This window comes from Protopterus annectens, chromosome 3.part1 (assembly GCF_019279795.1).
Source record: "Protopterus annectens isolate FY-2018-M chromosome 3.part1, PAN1.0, whole genome shotgun sequence".
Lineage (NCBI taxonomy): Eukaryota > Metazoa > Chordata > Ceratodontiformes > Protopteridae > Protopterus > Protopterus annectens.
Window position 1 is genome coordinate 980,319,266 of NC_056732.1, and position 26,077 is coordinate 980,345,342.

Sequence of the window (26,077 nt, forward strand, 5' to 3'; positions counted from 1 at the left end):
TTTCCAGTGTCAGACAGACCACAAAGGGGCAGATACAGACGCCCAAGAGGCAGATCCCAGCCCCAAGGTTCATACAGGTCTAAACAATGGGGTGCTTCTACCTCCAAAAGTGGAGAAGACAAATCACAGCCATACAGGAAACAGTCCCAATGACTTCCCCCTGCCTGCACCAAGCACTTATCTTCTGGCAGCACCTTTAGGGGGAAAACTAGCACTTTTTTCTCAAAACTGGCACATAATAACCCAGGACAAATGGGTCCTAGACATAGTGTCACAAGGCTACAAGTTTCACTTCCATACCCTGCCAAGGACAAACGGTTGGCCAGACCTGCCAAAACATCAATGGGCAGAGGCACAAAAGCAAGTCTTATCCCTCATGGACATGAGGGCCATTCAGCAAGTACCAGAGCAAGAGCAGGGACAAGGATTTTATTCAAGACTGTTCTTGGTACCAAGAAAAGAAAAGACCTGGAGACCAATACTGGACCTTTCTATTCTAAACACTTTTCTGGATATACCAAAATTCAAAATGTTAACTCTACAGCAACTTCTGCCCATGCTGGGCAAGAAGGCTTGGCTTGTGACTTTAGACCTAAAAGAGGCATACCTGCATGTCCCAATCAGACAAACCTGCAGAAGATACCTCAGATTCAAAGCTGGCTCAATGCATTACCAATTCTCTGCACTGCCTTTTGGCTTATCTACTGCGCCCAGGGTCTTCACAAAGTACCTGGCACCAGTAATTGCATTCTGCAGACAAAGAGGAATACAAATATAGCCTTACTTGGACGACTGCCTCATTCCAGCAGAGAACAAGGACATTCTACTACAGCATCTGACGTTTGTAAAGGGATTTCTAACAGGCCTAGGGTGCACAGTCATCGAAAAGAAATCAAAACTAGTACCCTCTCAAGAGATAATATTCCTGGGTGCAAGCTTAAATACAACTGCCCAGATGGCTTATCTCACACCAGACAAACAAAGGCAACTGACTTTCTATTTCAACCTGTTGGCAACAAAGGCCCAGTTATCTGCAAGAAAAATTCTGCAGGCTTTGGGCTTCATGGCATCCTGCATTCTACTAATTCCATATGCGAGACTGCATATGAGGAAACTTCAATGGTACCTAAAAAGTGTTTGGACTCAACATTGCCACAGCCTGGAAACAATAATTACTCTCATTCCCTGCCTGCAACAGGAGTTTCGTTGGTGGGAGAAGGCTTGTCACCAGAACAAGGGACAGCCATTCACTTTACCCCCAGCCAGGCAGACATTAACAACGGATGCATCAGATTATGCATGGGGGGCCCACATGGCAGGAAGATGTATTCAAGGCATATGGTCCGCAAACCAAATGCATCTGCATATCAATCAAAAAGAGATGCTAACTGTTCAGAATGCCCTGACAGCCTTCAAGGACCTACGTCATCCGGGACAACTACTGATAAAGACAGACAACACCACGGTCATGTGGGAGGCACTCATTCTTACCTCCTTTGCAGACTAGCCATGGCTTTGTGGGACACAGCATTGACTTACCAAGTACATCTGCAGGCACAATTCCTGCCAGGAAAGACAAATACTCTGGCAGACGAACTAAGCAGAAACCTCATGGATCACCACGAGTGGAGATTGGATCCACAAGTCTTCAGCATGAAAACAAGGAAATGGGGATGCCCGGATATAGATCTATTTGCCTCTCCTCACAACTACCAACTAAAAAGATTCTGCACAAGGGCTTATCACAGACAAGCATGGAAAGTAGATGCCCTATCTTTCAGCTGGAAAAGCTTAGCAGTATATGCCTTTCCTCCACTGCCTCTCCTCCCCAAGGTACTCCTAAAGGTCAGACAAGAGAAGCCAAAGATGATACTGATTGCCCCAGACTGGCCCCGCCAGCACTGGCATCCAATCCTAAGGAACTTGTCTCAATGCCCGACTTGGACCTTGCCTCAAATACCTCATCTACTATCCCAGCAAAACAATCAGATCCTGCACAGCCAACTAAAGACCTTAAATCTGGCAGCATGGCGGATAATGTAGTGATACAAAATGCGCCTCTCACTAAAGCTGTAATGGATGTCATTTTGGAGGCCAGAAGGCCTAGTACCAGAAAATCTTACGCTGGAAAATGGAAGAGATTCTGTGCCTGGAACCAGGCACAAGGAATTGACACAGCTGTACCAAATATTCCTCAGATTTTGCAATACTTAATTGAGATGCTGGACAAAGGCCTATCCTTTTCATCAATTAAAATTCATGCCTATGCTGTTTCAGCTCATTACAATACAGAGCCACCAATCTTTTCTCATCCCTTATTATAGGCAGTACCTCAGAGGAGCCAAAAACATAAGGCCTCCAAGGAGATCACCAATACCTGCATGGGACCTCAATTATGTTTTGGAAAAACTCACCCTGCCTCCTTTTGAGCCAGCCGCTACAGCTGATATAAAGTTTTTATCTTGGAAAACAGCTCTGCTCCTAGCAATAACCTCTGCAAGACGAGTCTCAGAGCTACAGGCACTCATGGCTGTGGAACCTTTTATAATTTTTTATCCAGACATGGTTTCTCTGAGGACAAACCCGACATTTATGCCTAAGGTAGTGTCCAGTGTGGCCCTTAACCAAACTATTCATCTGCCTACTTTTTATCCAAACCCACAGAATAAGGGGGAGAGAATTCTGCATTATTTGGACATACACAGACACGCTACGCTTCTACTTGAACAGAACCAAAGCTTTCAGAAAGACAGAGTAACTACTAGTGGCATATGCTGCAGGATCACAAGGAAAGGCTATCTCAAAGCAGACTATTTCAAAGTGGATAGGCCACTGCATTTGTTTCTTCTATTCACAACATGGCAAGCCAGTGCCTAAGGGCATTAGGCCACATTCAACCAGAGCAGCAGCCACTTCAGCAGCCTTCCTCATGGGAGTACCAACCAAAGACATTTTAGAGGCTGCTACCTGGAGTTCAGTGCACACCTTTACAAAGCACTATCATTTACCACTCTACTCTAAATCCAGGGCAGGCTTTGCCACTGCAATTCTGCAGGGCCTCATAGCCGTTCCTAATGCTATTTAGCTCCAGCCTCGCAACCATAGCTTTCTGATTCATCCCAAGTGTAATGACTGCAACAGTGAAACACGAAGAACATAGTACAGTTGTGTACACTTTAAATGTAGATGTTCGAGTCTACTCACTGTTGCAGTCCAGGTTACCCACCCACCATTCCCCATTTCTTTGCTGCAAGTTATCTGCACTTCTGTAATCTATACAACCTATGTGGTGCATTTGCTTGCAGATGAAGGTATTATATATTTTGGTGCATGCATGTTTTATTGGCATATTTTTAGCCTACCCTTTTGGGGGCACCTGACATCTGGGGCAAGAAAAACTGAAGAAAATGGCGTTGGCTGCATCTTTTATACCCCTGGCGCACTGACGTCAGGGAAGAGGCGACAGCAACCGACGCCGGGCCTAGACTTTGGAATTCAGGCCGACTGAGGGTAGCCTGCCAGCAGGATAATCCAAGTGTAATGACTGCAACAGTGAATACACTCTTAACATCTACATTTATGGTAAGTGTACAAAACTGTACTTTTCTCTCTACAAGCATCTTACATACTGTCAGAGCAAATTGTGTGGCAGACAAACTAAGCAGGACCTGGACACACCTTCATGAATGAAAATTCTATTGGGGAGGTCTTCCAAGATTTGAGCTATTTGTGGGAAGGACCTTAGCCGTATCTTTTGCCTACAGTCTTAGCTGTTTGTTGGTAAATTTCTGCTCTAGGTCCCCATTCTTGAAGGCCTGGAAGACAGCTGCCTTTTCTTTTCCTTTGAGAAGAATTCTTCTGCATATCCACCCTTTCTGTTAATATTCAGGGTCATTCTGCAGATTCACAGGGAGTCTCCAAAGGTCAGTTTGGTGGCTCTTCTAGCCCAGGCAGTAGTGGTTGTCTCTTCTTTGGAATGGCCAGGGGCAATTGCTGCAGTTTTCGCAGACTAGTTGTACTCACGCAAGACCAGGGGAGTTTGATTTATAACTATACCTGACTGCCTAGATCTAAACATTTTTAGTCACCTTTTCTATGAGTATATGCAGTAGGTATGAATAAAGTCAACAAATCCTGCTACTAGAAAATCTATTGGTAAATGGAAATGGATTCATAGTTGGTGCCAACAAAAGAAAATCTATTGGTAAATGAAAAAGTTTTTTTGCTAGTGCCAACAAAAGAAATAGAAACCCATTCAGGACTAGTGTTTTTTTTTCCCTTCGGTGTATGTGCCAGTTACTGTCCTATAGCCTGTCTTACTGTTTAGTCATGGTTCACTTATTGACAATTTCAGCATGTATGCCCATGGATCCTCCTCATTCAGTGCAACCTCATGTGAAAATGTTTTTGAAAGGAGTTTTGCATTAGAAACCTCTTAGGAAGTGGGTGGTTCCTCCTTGGGATCTAATTGAACCAGCTCATCAGGCTGACTTGAGGTTCTTTACATGGAAGACATTCTTACTAATTGCTCTGACCTCTGTAAAAAGAGCATTTGAGTTGCAAGCTTCCATTATGCATCAGCCTTATCACCTTTTCCACAAAGATACGGTTTCTTGAAGAACTAATCCTTCATTTATACCTAAAGTGGTAACAAGGCTTACTTTAAGCCACAATAAAACTATTCCAAGCAAGGTTAAGGCTGTCACTCTACCAGGGCCTTGGCTTTGTCAGTGGCATTTTGTAAAGGGTGGGATGTTTAGAAGTTTTACAGAAGCAGCAACTTGGTCCTCTATGCACACTTTTACAAAGCAGTATAAACTAGACTCCTTCTACAGCTGTATGACAGGCTTTGTTAGGACCATTCTTCAGGGGCTACTGGACCCTCATTCTTTTTTCCTCCAGTCAGTTTATTGCTGCTTCATCAGTGACAAAATAAAGAACAGTTGTGTAAGTCGACTTACCGTAACAGTAGATGTTTGAGTGACAACTGTCTGCGGAATTTTTATTGTTATATTCCTAGCGTTGTCCTGTCAGAGCTTAACTTCCCTGTCAGTTAGCTTGAAAGCTCTGAAGAAGGGCTTTGCTCCCAAACCTTTCATTCAGCTCAACTCAAGCTAACTAATGATTTGGGAGTGTGTTAGGTGCCCCTGAAGACTTTGGAAAGCTGTCTTGCAGTTGAATCCTTAGCAGGGTTCGACCTATATAACCATGATCATTTGAACATGTACTGTTCGCTTACACAAGTGCACTTTCTTTGCCCTCTTTAGGTACTATAGCCACCATTGCTTTCTTCCAGTATGTTTTTATTCTTCAATGAGCATTTTGGGTGGTTTATAGTTTCATAGCTGCACTTGAAAACCATTATAAGCCTACCCAATTTCCGTTTTTGTACTCAAAATGTACAGATTGACCTTAGCCATCCCATGGTCAGTATGGTATGTATTACTAATATGTGTTATGTAATGCAATTAAGTTATACATGTATATTTATTAATGATGTTCTTCGTGTTTCACTGTTGCAGCCATCACATTTGGGTTATCTGCTTGCATTAGCCCTCAGTCAGCTTGATTAACAAGGTCTTGGGTCCTGCGTCGGTTGCTGTCTCTTCTTCCATGACGTCAGGTAGTCAGGGGTATAAAACATGCAGCCGATGCCATTACATCAGTCTTTCTTGCTGTGCGGTGCCCGAAGCAGAAGCAGTTCGCAAGTGCCGGTTGGCCGACTCCTAAAATTTTCGTTTTCGAGTTTCAGAACCGAAGTCTTCAACTTAAAGTGAAGTACCCTGTTGGGGAAAATGATTCTTGTTCTAAATCGATGTCAGTAAAAGTAAATAATTGCATTTCTTGTGGAAAGCAAATACCTCATAAAGATTTTCATTCGTACTGTATTCCTTGCCTAGACCCTGAACACGACGTACCTCGCTGTCGGTTTTGTGCCTTATTTAAACAACGAACTATCCGTCGTCAGTATATTTTCGCTTCTAACTATTTTGGTGCTCAGTTCAATTATCCAGATATGTCTTCGGTAAGCCATCCAACTGCCGATATTCCGAAAAAATGCAAAGATAAAGACAGAGACAGGCCACCTAGGTCCAAAGCTGCCGACGACGCTTCTCCTAAGCCAGTTGTCAATTTGCTGGTACTCAGTGAGGCGCTTTTGCAGCCCCTAATACCTGCTACCTCAATTCGCAGGCCTCTACTGAGACCCATTCGGAGTCCGTTATGCCACGAGATGCTTCAACTGTAAAACCTGCGGATGTCTCTACCTTGGATGGGTCGAGAGCTGCTGTGCAGGCACCGGCCTCTGAGGGTGTAGTCAGGCCTACTGACTTGCATATTAAACTGATGGCATCTTCTTCTTCAAGGCCTAAAACTTGAACCAAGCCTAGAAAGTCGAAGCCCAAACCGCATGGTCAGGCCTCTATGCCTAAAAAACAGATGATAAGAATGGCTGAAGACCTTATTACTTTAATCAGAGGAAGCCAATCTTCCCCCTTTATGAGACCCTAGGACTGTGTTTGCTTATGATACTTCTGACCAGGATTCTGAAATTTCGGTTTCCTCTGATGACCAGGATTTACCCTTATCTACCTATGAGGATTCTGATGCTGAGGACTCTATTTCCTCTGCTTCCCCCCAAGAGGACTTCTCTTTTGGTGAAACCTTGCATACTCTTAGGGAGTATTTTCGTTGGGAAAGTCAGGATTTCTCTGATTCTAAAATGAGGCTTAGGGATTTCTTACTCCTGCCCCAGCACAGGCCTTTAGCTATTCCTCCCGTCTTAGACATTGTTGATGATGCCTTTTCGGAATCTAGCTTGGCCCCTGATACTTTTTCTCCTGCTCCCAGAAAACCTGATAGATATTAGAGTTAGTTCCTGACTCTCACAAGTTTCTTTTCATAAATCCTACTGCGGATCCTGAGACCATTTCACAGGGACCCAAGGGCATTAAAGTTACTACTGCCAAAAATCCTACCCCCCTCTGATAGAGACTCTAGGGCGCTGGATAGATGGGGTAAAAAAGGTATACACATCTGCAACCTTGGCCATTAGGGCCTTAAACTGCCAGTTTCATATGTTAAAGTATCAGTAGCATAACACTGGATTGCTTAAACAGAAAGTTATGTTGATTCCTGATTGTGCTGAAAATAAGGATTTACAGGATTTAATGCATTCTGCTGAACAAGTTGGGAAACATACTTTGCAATGTGGTTTTGATTCACTAGAGGCATCTTGCAGGGCTGCTGTCACTGGGTCTGTACTTGGAAGGCATGCTTGGCTTAAGGAGCAATCCTTGCCAGATCATGTTAAAGCTAAATTACTGGATGCTCCCTTAAATCAGGACTGCCTGTTTGGCAACAAGGCAGAAGAAGATGTTCTTCGTGTTTCACTGTTGCAGTCATTACATTTGGGAAATCTGCTGGCAGGTTGCCCTCAGTTGACCTGAATTCCAAAGACTTTGGTCCTGTGTCGGTTGCTGTCTCCTCTTCCTTGACATCAGGTCGTCAGGGGTATAAAACAGGCAGCCGATGCCATTTTCTTTAGTCTTTCTTGCCACGCGGTGCCTGAAGCAGAAACGGTTCACAAGTGTCGGTCGGCCAACTCCTGACATTTTCGAATTCGAGTTTCAGAACCGAAGTCTTCACTAAAGTTAAGTACCCCGTTGGGTAAACCTTTTTCTTGCTCCATACCGATGTCAGTAAAAGTTAATAATTGCATTACTTGTGGGAAGCAAATACCTCATAAGGATTTCCATTTATACTGTATTCCTTGCCTAGGCCCTGATCACAATGTGCCTGGCTGTCGGTTTTGTGCTAGATTTAACCAACGCACTGTTAAGTGTCTGTATATTTTTGCATGAAAGTATTTTGAAAACAGATTTAACTACCCAGAAATGTCATCGGGCAGCAATCTGACTACCGGAGTACATACAAAAAAAAATGCAAAGAAAAGGACAGAGAGAGGCAGTCGAGATCCAAAACCGACGACAAACCTTCTAAGCCAGTCGCCGGTTCGCCAGTACTCAGTGAGGCACTATCGCAGCCCCTGATACCCGCTACCTTTGAGTCGCAGGCCTCTACCAACACCCATGTGGACTCAGGCATGCCGCAAGATACTCAAGGTATTGGACCTACGGATGTATCACCCTCGGATGAGTCTAGAGCCACTGAGCAGGCACCGGCTTCTGATGGTGTATTCAGACCTCAACATTTGTATATCAAACTGACAACAGCTGCAAAACCAAAGACAAAAGCAACTTCTAAAACTAAAAAGCCAACACATGAGTCACGTGCATAGGCCTCTATGCCTAAAAAACAGATGACCAAAATTGCTGAAGACCTTATTACCTTGATCAGGGGCACCCATCCCCCTCCCGATAAGAGGCCTAGGCAAGACACTGATTATGAATCTTCAGATCAGGTTTCTATTTCTTCTGATTCCTCTTCTGATCAGGAATTATCTATACCTCTCTGTGAGGATTCTGATGCTGAGGATTCTGTTCCATCTGCATCTCTTCCTGAGGATTATTCATTTGGAGAAATCTTGCATACTTTGAGGGAGCATTTTCACTGGGCGAGTCAAGACTTCTCAGAATCAAAAAATAGGCTCAGGGATTTCCTCCTTCTCCCTCAGCACAGGCCTTTAGCCATTCCCCCTGTTTTAAGCATGGTGGATGATGTGTTTTCGGAGTCAAGCTTGACCCCTGACTCCTTACCTCCGGCTCCCAGTAAACCTGACAGATATTACAGGGTCCCTGACTCTCATACATTTTTATTTAGAAACCCTGCTGCTGATCCTGAAACTATTTCACAGGGTCCAAAGGGAGTTAAGGCCTCAACAGCAAAAAAAATCCTACCCCCTCTGACAGATATTCAAGGGCACTGGACAGATGGGGAAAAAAGGTTTATACATCTGTAACCTTCGCCATCAGGGCCTTAAACTGTCAATTTCATATGCTTAAGTGTCAACAAAATGTTTTGGGATTGCTGAAACAAAAAATGATGTTGATTTCAGAATGTGCAGAAAATAAAGAATTTCAGGAATTATTGCATGCAGCTGAACAAGTTGGAAAGCATACTTTGCAGTGTGGTTTGGATTCCTTAGAGGTCTCCTGCAGGGCCGCAGTTACTGGATCTGTGATTAGGAGGCATGCCTGGTTAAAGGAACAAAATTTGCCTGATAATGTTAAAGCTGATTTGCCAGATGCACCTGTACAGCATGATTCTCTGTTTGGTATTACAGCAGAAGAGGTTTTAAAGAAAATGGAAGACAAAGCTAAGTCTATGCAAACTGTTAAAGACTTCTTACAAGTGCAGCCACCAAGATTCAGTAGACACTGGCCTACAAAAAATTGGTCCTTTCCTGTGTCAGAGAGCTCAAAGGGACAAATCCAGACGCCCTAAGAGTTCCAGATACCAGGAGCAAGATTCATACAGGTCTAAGCAATGGGGTGCTTCCACCTCCAAATCTGGAGGAGATAAAGCACAAACCTACAGAAAGCAATCCCAATGACTTCCCTCTGCCTACATCAAGCACGTTTCTTTTGGCAGCACCCATAGGGGGAAAATTAGCACTTTTTCTCAAAATTGGCAGTTAATAACCCAGAACAAGTGGGTACTAAACATCGTATCACAGGGATACAGATTCCACTTCCACACACTGCCAATTGCAAACAGATGGCCTGATCAGCCAAAAAATCAATGGGCAGAGGCACAGAATTAAGTTACTTCCCTCATGGATATGGGGGCTATTCAGCCAGTACCAGAACAGGAAAAAGGGCAAGGGTTTTATTCAAGACTGTTCTTGGTACCCAGAAAAGACCAGACCTGGCGCCCAATACTGGATTTATCAATTTTGAACACATACCTGGACATTCCAAAATTAAAAATGCTAACTTTGCAGCAGCTTCTGCCCATGCTGGGAAAGAACGCTTGGCTGGTGACATTAGACTTAAGAGGCATACCTGCATATCCCAATAAGGGAATCGTGCAGAAGATAAAGGTTAGGAGGTTTACTACTAGAAAATCTTATGCTGAAAAATGGAAAAGATTCTGTGCCTGGAACCAATCTCTAGGGATGAGTACAGCAGCACCCAACTTAGCTCAGATTTTACAATACTTAACTGAGATGTTTAACAAGGGCCTTTCTTTTTCCTCCATCAAAATTTATGCCTCAGCCGTTTCAGCTCATTATAACACAGAACCTCCACTCTTCCCTCATCCACTGCTCAAGCAGTTCCTCAGAGGGGCCACCCAGGGAGAGCTCCAACCTCTGCCTGAAACCTCAACTTTGTATTGGAGAAACTCACTCTTTCTCCTTTCGAGCCAGCTGCTAGTGCAGATTTAAAATTCCTTTCTTGGAAAACAGCCTTTATTTTAGCAATCACTTCAGCAAGGAGGCTACCTGAATTACAGGCCCTTATGGCAGTGGAGCCTTTCATCATCTTTCATGTGGACAGGTTGTCCCTCAGGACCAATCTCTCCTTCATGCCCAAGGTGGTATCCAGTGTGGCTCTTAATTAGTCCATCCATTTGCCAACTTTCTTTCCTAATCCACAGAACAAGGGGGAATGGATACTGCACTCCTTAGATGTGCGCAGAGACAACTTAGATTTTACTTGGACAGGACTAAATCTCAAAGGAAATCTGAACAACTGCTGGTGGCTTTTGCTGCAGTGGCAGAGGGGGGAAGGCTATTTCAAAGCAAACCATTTCTAAATGGATAGGCCATTGCATTTATTTCTGCTATAAGCACCATGGAAAACCTATCCCACAGGGGATCAGACCCCCATTCAACCAAGGCTGCATCTACCTCTACAGCCTTTCTCAGAGGTGTCCCTACTAGGGACATCCTAGAAGCTGCTACCTGGAGTTCTCTACATACTTTCACCAAGCATTACCATTTGCCAATTTTCTCTAAATCCAGAGCTGGCTTTGCCACTGCAGTCTTGCAGGGCCTTATAGCTGGTCCTAATGATATCTAAATTCCTCCTCCCATCCTTAGCTTTGGGAATCTACCCAAATGTGATGACTGCAACAATGAAACATGAGGAACATAGTACAGTTGTGTACACTTACCATAAATGTAGTTGTTCACGTGTATTCACTGTTGCAGTCCTGGTTACCCTCCCTCCAGCCCCCTGACTTTTTTTGGCTATACCTCTACTCTCTGTTACTATGTCTAAAAGCTTTTTATGGTATTTGCTTTTTTATTGGAGATATATCCTTGTATATATTTATATTTATTTTATTGTTCCCATTATGGGGGCACCTGACATTTAGGGCAAGAAAAACTGATGTAATGGCGTTGGCTGCATGTTTTATACCCCTGACTACCTAACGTCACGGAAGAAGAGACAGCAACCGACGCAGGACCCAAGACTTTGTTAATCAGGCCGACTGAGGGCTACTGCAAGCAGATAACCCAAATGTGATGACTGCAACAGTGAATACACTCAAACATCTACATTTAAGTGTACACAACTCTACTTTTTGCTTACCAAAAGGAATTAAGCTACATTTTTTCACATTTAATTTGAAACCATTTTTCTTACACCAATTGTTAGCATAATCTTAAGACAGGAATTCCGAAGGTCAATGAAGGCTGGTGAAAAACCACAACTCTCTTTAGCGTACGCACAAAGTTTTATTTACGCTTTCATCAAAATGACTTTATCAGAAAATGTTCCAAATAATACTTGGTTTTCACGTCTTTTCTGGTTGGCAGTCTTAAGCCATGTTGCAACAGTTGTGAGTGAGCAGAAGATGAAATGACATCTAATTTGTAGTCATCTGCAGACTTAGTTAACCATAGGCCAAGAGTCTTGGGTTGAAGACGTACAGAAAGCTAAATAGGAAATGGGAAAGCACTATTTACTGCGATATATACTAGTAGCTTTTCTTTCCAAGCTGGTACCTGCAACTGTAACCACATGTTCTGTCAGACAACCACTTAAAGCTATTCATTGTACAACATAAGGGATTATATTCAGATTTAGAAGTCAGTCAGTAATGCTTGAATGGGGAATAGCATCAAAAGCTGTGGCATAACTATTTTTCACTGTTTCAGTGACTTAAGAGAAACTAAGGAGGTTAGAGGCAGGACCCACAGGACCTTCCTTTGACAATCCAAACTGTTGATGGTCCACGTTTAATAATTTTAAATTTCCAAATTAATGAGGTCTGAGATATTGCATTTAATAGTGTTACATATGAGGCTAGTGAGATTAATGGGGGGACATCTTTGTGTAATGGCATTGCAGTGACTGTTTTCCAGTCTTTAGGAATGTAATCAGGTGAGAGGCTTAGATTAGAGCTAAAGTAAAGGTTCTGATAGGCCTGATAATCAGGCATCCTGGTATATTATCAGGTCCCATGGATGAGGGGTTCTTAGCATTTTGAGGGGCCTTAGGGGACTTGTACATCAGTAATTAAAGGGGATGGCCAAAGATAAAGTCCCTGAAACAAAACGTAATTTAAAGATGGTGCAATATACCTGAGAGTCTAAGAAGGATAACAAACAGCATTACAGAGTTGAAGAGTTTTGGTTTTGCAGAAAGGCAGAACTATGTCACATAACATTTAAAACTGCAACTAGGTGGTTGTCCTTCTCAAGAAGCATGCCAAGATCATGTAAAATAGTGGGTGAGGGTGTTATCCTCAGGGTCAAAACTGATTTTGGCTAGAGACTTTAGGGCCTGGGTTCCCTGTGTCATGCTAAGCTGTTAGTAAGGTTTGGTAAGGGAAGCAAGGGCATGTCTGTCTGTTGAAAAAACATACAGCAGAAATAAATATTTGTAAAATTGTTGGCTGATTCGGTGTAAACCTTGTGCTTGGGAGTATTAGAGGAAGTAAAGAATGAGAAGAACGTAGTTGTACGACCGTTATGATGCTAGTAAACATGCTTTAATGTTGAAGGATGAAGTTTCATACACTTAAGTGTGTCAAAGATGTACATTTCATGACTGTTGTATCTAATGAATTAATTGAAATTGAAAGAGGGCACATTTGTATATGTGAAATACATGGATCTGATGCATATTTAATGAAATAACTTGTACTGTAGGTACAGGGTATATATTTTGGTGCAAGAAGTAAAGTTAGTAGTTAGTTCAGAGTTCCTTTGCCTACAGTGCAAGATGTTTTGATTATTACACAAACCAGACCCCACATATTCCATCCATTCGCTCATTCATTTATTTATTTTAGGTTTGAATGGTTTTCAATTAATGTAATTTGGACTGTGTTAATTATATGTTGTTGAATAAGAGCTTTAGGTAGGTTTTGTAGATTTCATTTTTGAAAGTGATTTTCTAAAGATTTTTAAGCCTACCTTTGTACAACAGCACATTGTGCAAAAACTGGCAAGCAATGCCTCTGACCATTAGTGAACTTTTTTACCTTACTTTACAGAGAAAGACTTCTAAAAAGTCTGTTTTCCATACACTGACTTCTCTGAGAAGATCAATAGAATTTTAGTGGCATCAATGTAGTAAAAAAACATGCTTTGCATCCTTAGACTTCAATGGGCAAATCACTGAACATGCACAAAGATGCCCCACTAAAGTGCACGGATGCAACACTTGTTATCCCAGTAGTAATGTCATGGTAGAAAATACTAAATTTTTATTTTGATCATGGTTTAATAAATTGTTTGCATTGATTTTTTTTTAAACTCCCAAATAAATACAGATGGGTGGAAAAAATGTTTTGTGACACTTAACTAATCAGAGTGCAGTGATGCATTTACTTGCATTGGAAAATCACCAAGTATACCATAACTGATTTTCTACAGTAGTGCTGAAATATTTTTTAATATTAAATGGTGTCAGGTAATGTTTTATGCATTTGAATAAGTATAGTAAGAATTATGCTGTGCTGTTCTTTTTTTTAGTTTATTATTTATAAATTTAGTCTTAATATAGAGCTAGAATTAGGTCTGTTTTGTTAGTGATGCTGTTTTCTGATTGGCTAGCTGCAGTAATTTTTTTAAATTTTGGCTTTTAAAATTTGTTTCCTTTGGTTGATTTAGATATGGCTTATTTTGGAAGGCATTGTGTGAGTGGTTTATGTATAAAGGCTCCCACCCCCCATTGAAGTGACAGGAAGATGCAGTCCACATTTCTTGTTTCTCTGTAATCTGTATATATTTTGTTTGGGGTTGTTTTAGGTTGTCTATAACATTTGGAAGGTCTGTGTTTTGTTTTACTTTGTTTCTGCATTGAGTGATGGTCTTACTTTAGATTTAGTAAGTAGCAATAAGAATAGTTGGTATAAGATGTTTTTAGTAGTGTTAATATCATGCCAAGGCAGTAGGTAAACATACTGCTGTCATGCCAAGAATACATATGCATTCTTGGGGATATACCAGAAATGCAGGTAATGTTTTCACCATGAACCAACATTGTAAATAAAATTGGCTACATGATGCACAATATACGTGTTTTTAATCACACTTTGCCTGATCCTTGCTATTAGGATAACTAAGAATTTTGCAGTTAACCATCCTGAGAATTGTCATCTACTCCCTGTGAAATCAGAAATGCCACTGTAGCACCCTGTTAAGCAGAGTTAAAAAAAAGTATGCAAACACTGGATACACTAAAAAAATAAATAAATACCATACCTCATTTCACGACTGTCCAACCCAAGTTACCCTTGACATTGTAAATCCAGCCTTATTAAAAAAGTATGTCAATAGGAAAATGTCATTACATCAAAATATACCCGATATTAAAAATGAACTAAGATAAACAAAACTAACTTGTTCTAACATAAGCCTCACATACCACCACCCATAATGTACCCCACTATTAAAGTTAAAGAAAAAGATATCTCCTCAGAATTGGAGTAGAAAACCACCCATAGATACACTGTAAAAACCTATAGAAGCTGTTAAAGTTGTATTCAGTGCAGAACTTACACAAATTATGCTGTTACAGAAGTAAATTTAAATAAAAAAATGAAGTATGAGTATGTTAGAGTCTAGCTATTTCGACACATGAAATGTCCGATAGTGTAAATTTAGAGAATAGTTTTCTTGATAAGTGACAAGCCACTTGCCTCATTCCCTAATCTTGCAGTATCAAATATTTCACGCATCGTACTCCCAACGCTTATGTATACCACATATATTTATATAGATATGATTGACTGGTGTTTCAGGTATGGATGGAACCTCAGATTTTTGTGTTGTCATGTTGAGCCACACTTCTGCATTTACGAAGATGTTCTTCATGTTTCACTGTTGCAGTCATTACATTAGGGTAATCTGCTGGCAGGTTGCCCTCAGTCAGCCTGATTATCAAAGTCTTGGGTCCTGCGTCGGTTGCTGTCTTCTCCTCCATGACGTCAGGTAGTCAGGTATAAAACATGCAGCCAACGCCATTCTATTCAGTCTTTCTTGCTGCGCAGTGCCCGAAGCAGAAGCAGTTCGGAAGTGCCGGTCGGCCGACAACTGAAATTTTCACATTCGAGTTTCAGAACCGAAGTCTTCAATTAAAGCTAAGTACTCTGTTGGGGAAACTTTTTCTTGCTCCTTACATTGCATTACTTGTGGGAAGCAAATACCTCATAAGGATTTTCATTTGTACTGTATTCCTTGCCTAGGCCCAGATCATAACATGCCTTGTTGGTTTTGTGCTAGATTTAACCAAAGCACTATTAAGCGTCGGTATATTTTTGCTTCAAAATATTTTGGATCCAGATTTAATTACCCTGAAATGTCGTCGGATAGCAATACGACTACCGGAGTTCACAAAAAATGCAAAGAAAAATAGAGACAGACCATCGAGGTCCAAAACAGATGACTAAGCTTCTCCTAAGCCAGTCGCCGGTTCACCGGTACTCAGTGAGGTGCTTTTGCAGCCCCTGATACCCGCTACATTTGAGTCGCAGGCCTCTACCGAGACCCATGCGGAGTCCGGTATGCCGCGAGATTCTCAGAGTATTGAACCCGCGGGTGTCTCTCCTTCGGATGGGTCTGGAGCCGCTGAGCAGGCACCGGCTTCTGAGGGTGTTTTCAGACCTCAACATTTCTATATAAAAACAGACGCCAGCTTCAAAAACAACTTCTAAGTCTAAAAAACTGACGCATGAGCCACGTGCTCAGGCCCCTATGCCTAAAAAACAAATGATCAAAATGGCTGAGGATTTAATTACCTTGATCAGGTTTCATTTCCATACTTTGCCAATTCCAAACGGTTGGCCAGATCTGCCACAAAATCAATGGGCAGAGGCTCAGAAACATGTTACATCCCTCATGTATATGGGGGCTATTCAACCAGTACCAGAACAGGAAAAAGGGCAAGGTTTTTATTCAAGACTGTTCCTGGTACCCAGAAAAGACAATGCCTGGAATCAAATACTGGACTTATCGACTTTGAACACGTTCTTGGACATTCCAAAATTCAAAATGCTGACTTTACAACAGCTACTGCCCATGCTGGGCAAGAACGCTTGGTTAGTGACTCTAGACTTGAGGCATACCTGCATATCCCAATAAGGGAATAGTGCAGAAGATACCGCCGCTTCAAGGCAGGTTTTATGCATTACCAATTCTCTGCACTGCCCTTTGGCTTATCTACTCCGCCTGGGGTCTCTACAAAGTGCCTAGCACCAGTAATTGCATTTTGCAGACAAAGAAGCATACAGATCTATCCTTACTTGGACGACTGTCTCATTCAAGCAGAAAACAAGGACATTCTTCTTCAACATCTGGCATTTGTAAAAAGGCTTCTAACATGCCTAGGGTACACAATAAGCGGAAAGAAATCACAACTGGTACCCTCTCAAAAAATTACATTCCTGGGTGCAAACTTTAATACAACTGCCCAGATGGCTTACCTTATGCCAGACAAACAAAAGCAACTGACTATATACTTCAAACAGATGGCAACAAAAACCCAGTTATCTGCAAGACAAATTCTGCAGGCTTTGGGGTTCATGGCATCCTGCATTCTACTAATTCCATATGCAAGACTGCATATGAGGAAACTTCAATGGTACCTAAAAAGTTTATGGAGTCAACATTGTCACAGTTTGGAAACAATGATTCCTCTCATTCCCTGCCTACAACAGGAGTTTCTTTGATGGGCAGAGACATGTCACCAAAACAAGGGACGGTCTTTCACTCTACCCCCTGCCACCCAAACCCTAACTACAGACGTATCAGACTATGCTTGGGGGGGGGGGGGCCACCTGGCAGGGAGATGCATTCAGGGCATATGGAACCCAAAACAAATACATCTGCATATCAACCAGAAAGAGATGTTAGCTGTTCAGAATGCCCTGACAGCCTTCAAGGACTTACTTCATCCAGGACAACTACTGATAAAGACGGACAACACCACGGTTATGTGGTACATAAACAAGCAGGGGGGGTATATGTGGTACATAAACAAGCAGGGGGGGGTACACATTCCTACCCCATTTGCAGACTAGCCATGGCATTGTGGGACACAGCCTTGACTTACCAAGTACATCTCCAAGCCCAATTCCTGCCAGGAAAACAAAATACTCTGGCAGACGACCTAAGCAGAAATCTCATGGACCCTCACCAAGTGGAAACTAGATCCACAAGTCTTCAACATGGTAACACAGAAGTGGGGGATCCCAGACGTAGATCTATTTGCCTCTCCCCAAAATTATCAACTGGACAAATTCTGCACAAGGACTTATCACAGACAAGCATGGAAAGTGGATGCCCTATCCTTCAGTTGGAAAACCTATCCGTCTACGCCTTTCCTCCTCTGCCTCTTCTCCCCAAGGTCTTACTAAAGGTCAGACAGGAAAAAACAAAAATGATCCTAATTGCCCCAGACTGGCCTCTCCAGCACTGGTACCCAATTCTAAGGAATATGTCTCAACTCCCTCCTTGGTACTTGCCACAGATACCTCATCTACTGTCTCAGCAGAACAGTCAAATTCTGCACACTCAGCTGAAAACTCTGAACCTGACAGCATGGCTGATTATGTAAATATTCAAACAACACCTCTCAGTAAATCTGTGATGGATGTCATTTTGGAAGCCAGAAGGCCTAGTACTAGAAAATCTTATGCTGCTGATAAATGGAAGAGATTCTGTGCTTGGAACCAAGCACAAGGAATGGACACAGCAAAACCAGATATTTCTCAGATTTTACAATACTTGACTGAGATGCTTGAGAAGGGCTTATCTTTTTCTTCAATAAAAATCCATGCCTCTGCCATCTTAGCTCATTACAACACAGAGCCTCCCATCTTTTCTCATCCTCTGCTAAAACAGTGTCTTAGAGGGGCCAAAAAGTTAAGGCCTCCCAGAAGATCACCAACTCCTGCATGGGACCTCAATTTTGTGCTGGAAAAACTCACCCTACTTCCTTTTGAACCAGCAGCTACTGCGGATATAAAGTTTTTATCTTGGAAAACAGCTTTCCTTTTGGCAATCACTTCAGCAAGAAGGGTTTCAGAACTACAGGCCCTCATGGCTGTGGAGCCTTTTATTACATTTTACCCGGACAGGGTGTTCCTCAGGACCAATCCTTCTTTTATGCCTAAGGTGGTATCCAGTGTGGCTCTTAACCAAACTATTCACCTGCCAACATTTTACCCTAATCCACAGAACAAGGGGGAGCGGATTCTGCATTCATTGGACATACACAGACAAATAAGATTCTATTTAAACAGGACCAAATCTCTAAGAAAGTCTGAGCAACTACTGATGGCATTTGCTGCAGGATCAGAGGGGAAGGCTATATCAAAGCAGACTATTTCTAAGTGGATAAGCCACTGCATTCGTTTCTGCTACTTGCATCATGGTAAACCAGTGCCCAAGGGAATCGGGTCACATTCCACCAGGGCTGCCTCTACCTCAGCAGCCTTTCTCAGAGGAGTTCCAACCAAAGACATTCTAAAAGCTGCTACTTGGAGCTCTGTTCATACTTTTACAAAGCATTGTCATCTGCCTTTCTTCCCTAAGTCCAGGGCAGACTTTGCCACTGCAGTTCTACAAGGCCTTATAGCCACTCCTAATGCTATTTAGTTCCATCCTCCCATCCGTAGTTTTGGGATTCTACCCAAATGTAATGACTGCAACAGTGAAACACTAAGAACATAGTACAGTTGTGTACACTTACCATAAATGTAGATGGTCGAGTGTATTCACTGTTGCAGTCCGGGTTACCCACCCGCCATCCTCCTTTTTTCTACAACTTCTCTTTCCTTCACTGTATTCTAAAGCCTTTGTGGTGTATTTGCTTTTAGATGAAGGTAAAGTTTATGTTGCTAAAGGTGCATTTACATATATATTGCTGTTTTATATATATATATATATATATATATATATATATATATATTTTGGTCCCCATTTGGGGGCACCTGACATCTGAGGCAAGAAAAACTGAATAAAATGGTGTCGGCTGCATGTTTTATACCCCTGACGACCTGATGCCATGGAAGAGGAGACAGCAACTGACACAGGAAACAAGACTTTGATATTCAGGCCGACTGAGGGCAGCCTGCCAGCAGATTACCCTAATGTAATGACTGCAACAGTGAATACACTCGAACATCTACATTTATGGTAAGTGTACACAACTGTAATTTCTTTGGTATAGACGTCTTGTAAAGTACATGTTTGGTTTAGTTTAATTTATATTTGCAATTTTGTGGTTATGATATTTCCTCTGATTTATTTACTCTGTGCTATCCCTCCCACCCAGATATAAGCTGTTAAAAAAAATGAGAGCCATTTTGAATCTGTACATATCTGGAACTTAGCTCTTCCGTTTTAGGTCCTTATGAGAATACCTGACAACTTCCTAGCACAAGAAATCTGGACAAAGCCAAAAATAATGGGGGGACAAAGGTCCAAAAATAGGGTCAGATTTGATATTCTTATAAAATTAGAACGTTTTTAGAATTACAGGATTTGTATTAGCATGCATTTTCCGAAGGATATGAAGTGTGAAACTGAAATGTATATCATTATTTAATGAACTCAATCCTGAGGGATTTGCCAGAAAACCATAGTTTTTATACTCAGCAGACCAAAAATATGAGGCAAAATCTGGACAGTTGAGAGGCATGCTTATGGAATACATGTCTACAGGTCTAAGCCACCACACACGTGCATTTTTTTCTTCATCTTTTGTTAATACTGCTTTGTAGACTGCATGCGGTTTTCTTTTCTTTGTGAACTCCCATTAGATGAGAAGAATCTTTCTTACGAAGTCATGTTACCTTAATTTTAGTGAGCAAGGACTGGGGGAAAGATGGTGATGGAAGACTTGCCAGTAGTAGTATCTACAACTTTGAATGAGTAACAACTAAAAGATCCAGCTGCTGCTTTGACTGTGTACTTTTACTGTAAGGTCTTTTTTTGGCTTCTCTGTGGCAGTCATCCCCACTCTGCTTGTTTGGTGTTCTAACAACAGGGTCTGCATTCTGTCGATACTTTTCAGTGATGCACTTCTCAGGCTGACATAAAGTGATAACATTTACCTTAATCGTAAGAATAGTAGCACACCATGCAATAGATAACATCACATCTGGATCTGGTTCCTTCCTTGAACCTTTTGTTTGGTAGGAAAAGCTCCATGACCTTACAGCCCTTAGTAAGAAGAAATAGTATTGAAAATGTATGCACAATTGCACATTTCTACTATTTTGTTTTCTCTGAATTTGTTTTTGTTCTCCAAAACCTTTTATTAAAATTTTAAACAGCGTAGGTGAATAATATTCATAATGAAGCAAAAAATATATAAATCGTATAGTATCAAGCAAAACTCTAAATAGTCAACATTGTAACTATTTACATAAAAAAGCATTTATTAATTTGTATCATACAAAACATAAAAAATACAGGTAATGTACATCTTACCTGCCTAAAACTTAATATTGTTAAAGCAAAGTAAGAGCTAGCATCTCATAGTATTTATCACAGAAAATTATTTTGATATTTTTATGATAATAGAGACAATTTCCTCCAGTATCAGTTTCATTGTGTTCATTTCTCTCTGACACACAGCAGTGGTTATATTTATAAACTCTTTGGTGTGAACATTGGCTGTAGGTGATGGTCACTGTTATGACACCTCAATCCATGTACAAAATGGGGGGGGGGGGTTGTATCAATATTAGAGTTGTGAAGTCTTTTTTCCAGTTCTTGGTAATTGCATAAATTTGTTGTCTTTGATTGGTAATTAACATGTTTTTTTTTTATTTGTAGGCATTAGATGGCTTCTTCTTTGTTGTGAATCGGGAAGGTAATATTGTGTTTGTGTCTGAAAATGTGACCCAGTACCTGAAATACAACCAAGAAGAGTTGATGAACACCTGCGTATACAGCATACTACATGTTGGGGACCATGCAGAATTCATCAAATACCTGCTTCCTAAGTCTTTAGGTAAGTTGTCATGAAAGTATGCAGCAAGGTTCTGGTTTGTGTGAAAGCATATGGAGTGCTAAAATGTATTTTAGAATTGTTGTGCAAGTAGTTCTAATTGGTTATGTATTCACCCTATGATTCTGAGAGTCCAGTATAAAGCACAGGATACAGTGATGTTCGTTTTTCAGTGTTGCAGTCCTGACTTGTGGGATTTCCTGCCATGAAAGCCCTTGACGGGCCCTACTACCAGAGAATATCCCCCCCCCCTCTTGAAGGCAGTGGATCCTGTCTAATGTCACTACTTTTGGGTATAAAGGGTTTCATCAGGTGCCATGATCACAGTTCTTTTGTTTCATCAGAGCCTGATGCAGACTGCTAGTCAGTGCATTGATCAGCCTGCACAAGGGAAATAACACCATCTAAAGCTAAGTACTCATTGGGGAACTTTTCATGTGCTTTTTGACTAATGTCAGACAAAGTTAAATGTCTTCGCTGTGTAAACAGATGCCACACCAGGACTTAAATTCTTTTTTGATGATGTTCCTAACAATAAGTTTTGTTCTCACTTTAAAAGCAGAACTATCGAGAGTAGGGCTGAGTTTCTTGCTAAACATTTCAGTGAGTTGTCTGGGCCTTCGCATACCATGTTGTCTGCCAGCTGAGCTGAAGTAGATCTTCCTAGGCGGAGTAAGGAAAAGTGCTTCAGATTTAGGGCATTAGACGACACCCTTTCAGCATTGGCCAGTCCTCCTAGACTTGTGATTATCAAAGGTGGTGAGGCGTCTTTGCAGCCTCCTTTGGCGACGGTGGCACAGATTTCTATCATGACCCATTTGGAGTCTGATATGCCTCCAGGTCCCTCTGCTTCCTTACAAGCCAAAGAACTTAGCTCACCAGTTGGGTCTGGGGCAGCTTCACAGGCTTCAGCTTTCGATGACTGCTCTAAAACCAACAATGGCTCATTGCATTGTCAGGAGATCACCTTGGCTACTGCTCACAGGAGTCTGTTGTTCATTCAGGTCCTAGTGCAGAGGTTGGCCTTAGGCCATAACCTAAGGCCTGTCACAAAAAAGCTACACCCACCTTTATTCAGCCTAGACCTGCTGGCTGTCACTCTCAGGACTACCAACAAGACCTAGTGAGGTTAGCTTAGGATTTGATTTCCTCGGTCAGATCCAGACGGCTCCCTCCTCCAGAAGTGTCCCCCTGTTAAAAGAAAGAGGTAAACCCCACACCAGGAATTTTCTGACACTTCTGATTCAAAGGATGATTTTGATCCTGATGAATCTACCTTCGAGGAGGGTGTATCTATGGTTTCCTGTGGGGATTCTGACTATGAGGAGAGCCTTGCCTCAGGCTCCCCCAAGGATATTTCCCTTGGTTAAACATTCCATATTCTGAGGGAGCAGTTCATATAGGAAGCTTAGGACTACTCCCCATCCAAGAAAAAGGTTAGGGAATTCCTAAATCTCCCTGAGCATAGATCCCTTGCTCTTCCTCCAGTCTTTGAGGTGGTAAATGGTGTCTTCCTGAATTCCTCTTTATAACCAGACTCTCTTCCCCTTGTCCCTCGAAAACCTGATAGATAAGTTCGAGATTCCCACAAACTCCTTTTTAAGAATCCTGTGACAGGTCCCGAAGGTGGTGACTCAGGGCCCTAAGGGCATAAAAACTAGCTCTTCCAAAAGTCTTTTACCAACAGACAAGGAAAACGGAGCCTTGTACATGTTTGGAAAGATACGTCGCTGTTACCCTTGCCATGAGGGCTTTGATCTGCCAGTTTCATATGGTGAAGTACCAGGAAACCATTTTTGACCAAATTGAAAATAAAGCCTTCTCAAAGGAATTAATGGACTTATGCATCTCGTGCTGTCAGGTGGCTATGCATTCTCTCCACTGCGGCTGTGATACATTGGAAGTCTCCAGCAGAACAGCAGCCACAGGATATGTCGCTAGAAGACATGCCTGGATAAGGGAGCAGTCCCTTCTTGAACATTTCAAATCCAGTTTCCTGAATGCCACCTTGGGCAAAGACTTTTTTTGGTCCTAAGGCTGAGGCTGAATAAGATGAAATCCATGCAGATTGTCAAGAACTTACTTCATGTCCAACCTCCTCATTTCAGCTGGAATTACCCTACCAAACATTGTTCCTTTCCAGCCCCCCAGTTTAAGCCGAAACAAAGGAGACATTGGAGAAAGGAGCCAAAGACAGCAGCAGTGGCCAAGACAGTGGCAAACAGACCCCAGTGGGCCAATGGGATTTTTTTCCCCTAGAGACCTAGCAGGGAGAGATCATGTCTCTTACGTGACATTCCCTTCCCCTTCTCCTTTTCTTCACTGTCCCCCCAGGCTGGTGGGGAGACTATCCCTATTCCACAAAAATTGGACCCTCATTACCAGAGATTTGTGGGTTCTAAACACCATTCAAAGAGGGTACAAACTCAAGTTCAAACAACTCTTGATTCACTTAGTCATCTCAGATATTCCTCCAAACCAAAAGGGAGAGACCTTAACCCAAATATAGATTATGTGCACTCAGGGCTCTGTGGAACCTGTACTAACATCTTGACAAGGAAGAGGGTTTTACTCCAGCCTTTTCCTTGTACCTAGAAAAAAAGGTATCTGGAGGCCAGTTCTAGACCTGTCAAGAGCTCAACCAATGCTTAACAGGTCTCAAAACTTAAAATGCTAACACTGCAAAAACTACTGCCTATGATTTCCCCAGCACCTTCATGATAACCTTAGATCTAAAAGACACATACCTCCACATCCCCATGGAGGAATCACACAGGAGGTCCTTACTGTTCAGAGCAAGTATGAGGCATTAGCAGTTCTGTGCTTTGCCCTTCAACTTGTGTACTGCACCCAGGGTTTTCACAAAATGCCTAGCGCAGCTGATAGCCTTCTGCAGGACTGAGGGAATTCAGATTTACCCTTACTTAGACGATTGCCTCATTCAGGTCAGCAAACCTAGAAAAACTCAAAACAGATCTGCTTTATGCCCAAAACATACTAACTAACCTTAGTGGAGTTCACCATCAGTACCCAAGCATGATAAACAGGATTGTGTTTCTGGGAGCTTTACTGTATTTGGCTGTTCAGAAGGCTTTCTTCCCTCTATAAAAGGTTACCGTTCTAATTTTGTACTTCAAAAAGTTCTTGGTCAGGAAATACCTCAAAGCCAGAGTGTATCTGAGGGCCCTGGTTTACATGGCCTCTTGCATCCTTATGATCCCGCTGGCCAGACTACATATGAAAAAATTGCAGTGGTAGCTCAATCTGCAGTGCCAGCATTATTGGTCTCTCACTTTCAGAATAAAACTTCTTCCTTGGGAGTCCCAAGTATGCGCCCTCATTCTGGGCCTTCCCTTCATGTTCATCCCTCAGGGCCAAACTGACAACAGATTAATCAGAAATAGACTGGGGAGTCCACTACAGCAACTTCCAGACTCAAGGCAGATAGGATTCCAAGTTCAAAATTAAGCACATTAACCCAGAAGAACTGTTGACAATCTAAAAAGGCCTTATTGCTTTCAAAAAGAAATGGAAAACAGACAATACCACATTTATGTGGTACAAAAACAAGTAGGGGTGACCCACGCAATTCCCCCTTTGATGCCTAGCCATGGACCTTTGGGAAACAGCCAACTCCCTAGGGCTGCACCTCATGGCACAGTACCTACCAGTAGAAACCAGTCAACTAGCTGATCACCTCAGCAGGAGCTTTTCAGACTCCCATGAGTGGCAACTGCAATAGGAAGTTTTTCTCAGCATAGCTGAAAAATGATGCATGCCACAGGTAAACATTTTTACCACCAAAGAAAATGCCAGCTTGGAAATGTTTTGCTCCAGGAACAAAATGAAGTCAACCTGGAAGATGGCCTTTTTCTTTTCTTGGGCAGGTATATTCCTTTGTGCTTTCACCCCAGTGCCACTGCTATCCAGGGTCTTGCTGAAAATAAGGGAAGAGGGGCCAAGGGTAATTCTGATAGCTCCAGATTGGCTGAGGCTGTACTGGTACCTTCTGTTGCTCAGTCTAATGAGCAGGAAGCCACATCTGCTGCCACAGAAAGTGGACCTGTTAGCACAACAGGGAGACGGTCATACACACCAAATTGCACCCACTCAAATTGACGGTTTTGATGATACGTTGAATCCATGGAAGGGGTTGCTGCTCGAGAAGCAGGTCCTGGACAATCTAAAAGAAGCCAGGAGACCTAGCCCTAGGAAGTTTTACTCTACCAAATGGAAAAGGTTCATTATTTGGTGCAGGCAAAACAGGCAAAAAACCCTGGTCAAGCTTAGATCCTTTTTGATACTGTCACAATTAACTAGCATTTTTTTTAAAGATCTCTCCTACACCTCTCTACAAATTCATCCTTCAGCTATTTTTGCCTATTTGCCTTCTCAGCCTCCTCTCTTTTCACACCACCTCATGAAACAGTTCCTGAGAGGGGTTGTCCACATTAGGCCTCCCATAAAACCTCTTGTTCCCCCCATGGGACTTCAGTTTCATTCTGGAGAGAGTCACCCTTCCACCATTCAAACCAGCAGCTTCTGTTGATATAAAAGTCCTCTGGAAGACAGCCTTCCTACTAGCCATTACCCCAGCCAGAAGGGAGTCAGCACTTCAGGCCCCTTATGTTTGTGGAACATTTCATAATTTTCCACCCAAACAGAGCTCCTCTTAGGACCAACCCTTGATGTCC

At 42.2% G+C, this 26,077-nt stretch overlaps 1 protein-coding gene across 2 annotated transcripts in view; it reads left to right on the plus strand.

Annotated features, from left to right (window-relative positions):
* Positions 1-26,077, plus strand: part of NCOA2 (nuclear receptor coactivator 2) — a 1,980,807-nt gene that overhangs the window by 719,685 nt on the left and 1,235,045 nt on the right. For both annotated transcript variants that reach the window (XM_044067155.1, XM_044067157.1), the window contains exon 7: positions 21,209-21,386. In XM_044067155.1, coding sequence (XP_043923090.1) covers positions 21,209-21,386 — 178 coding nt within the window. The remainder of the gene's footprint in view (positions 1-21,208; positions 21,387-26,077) is intronic.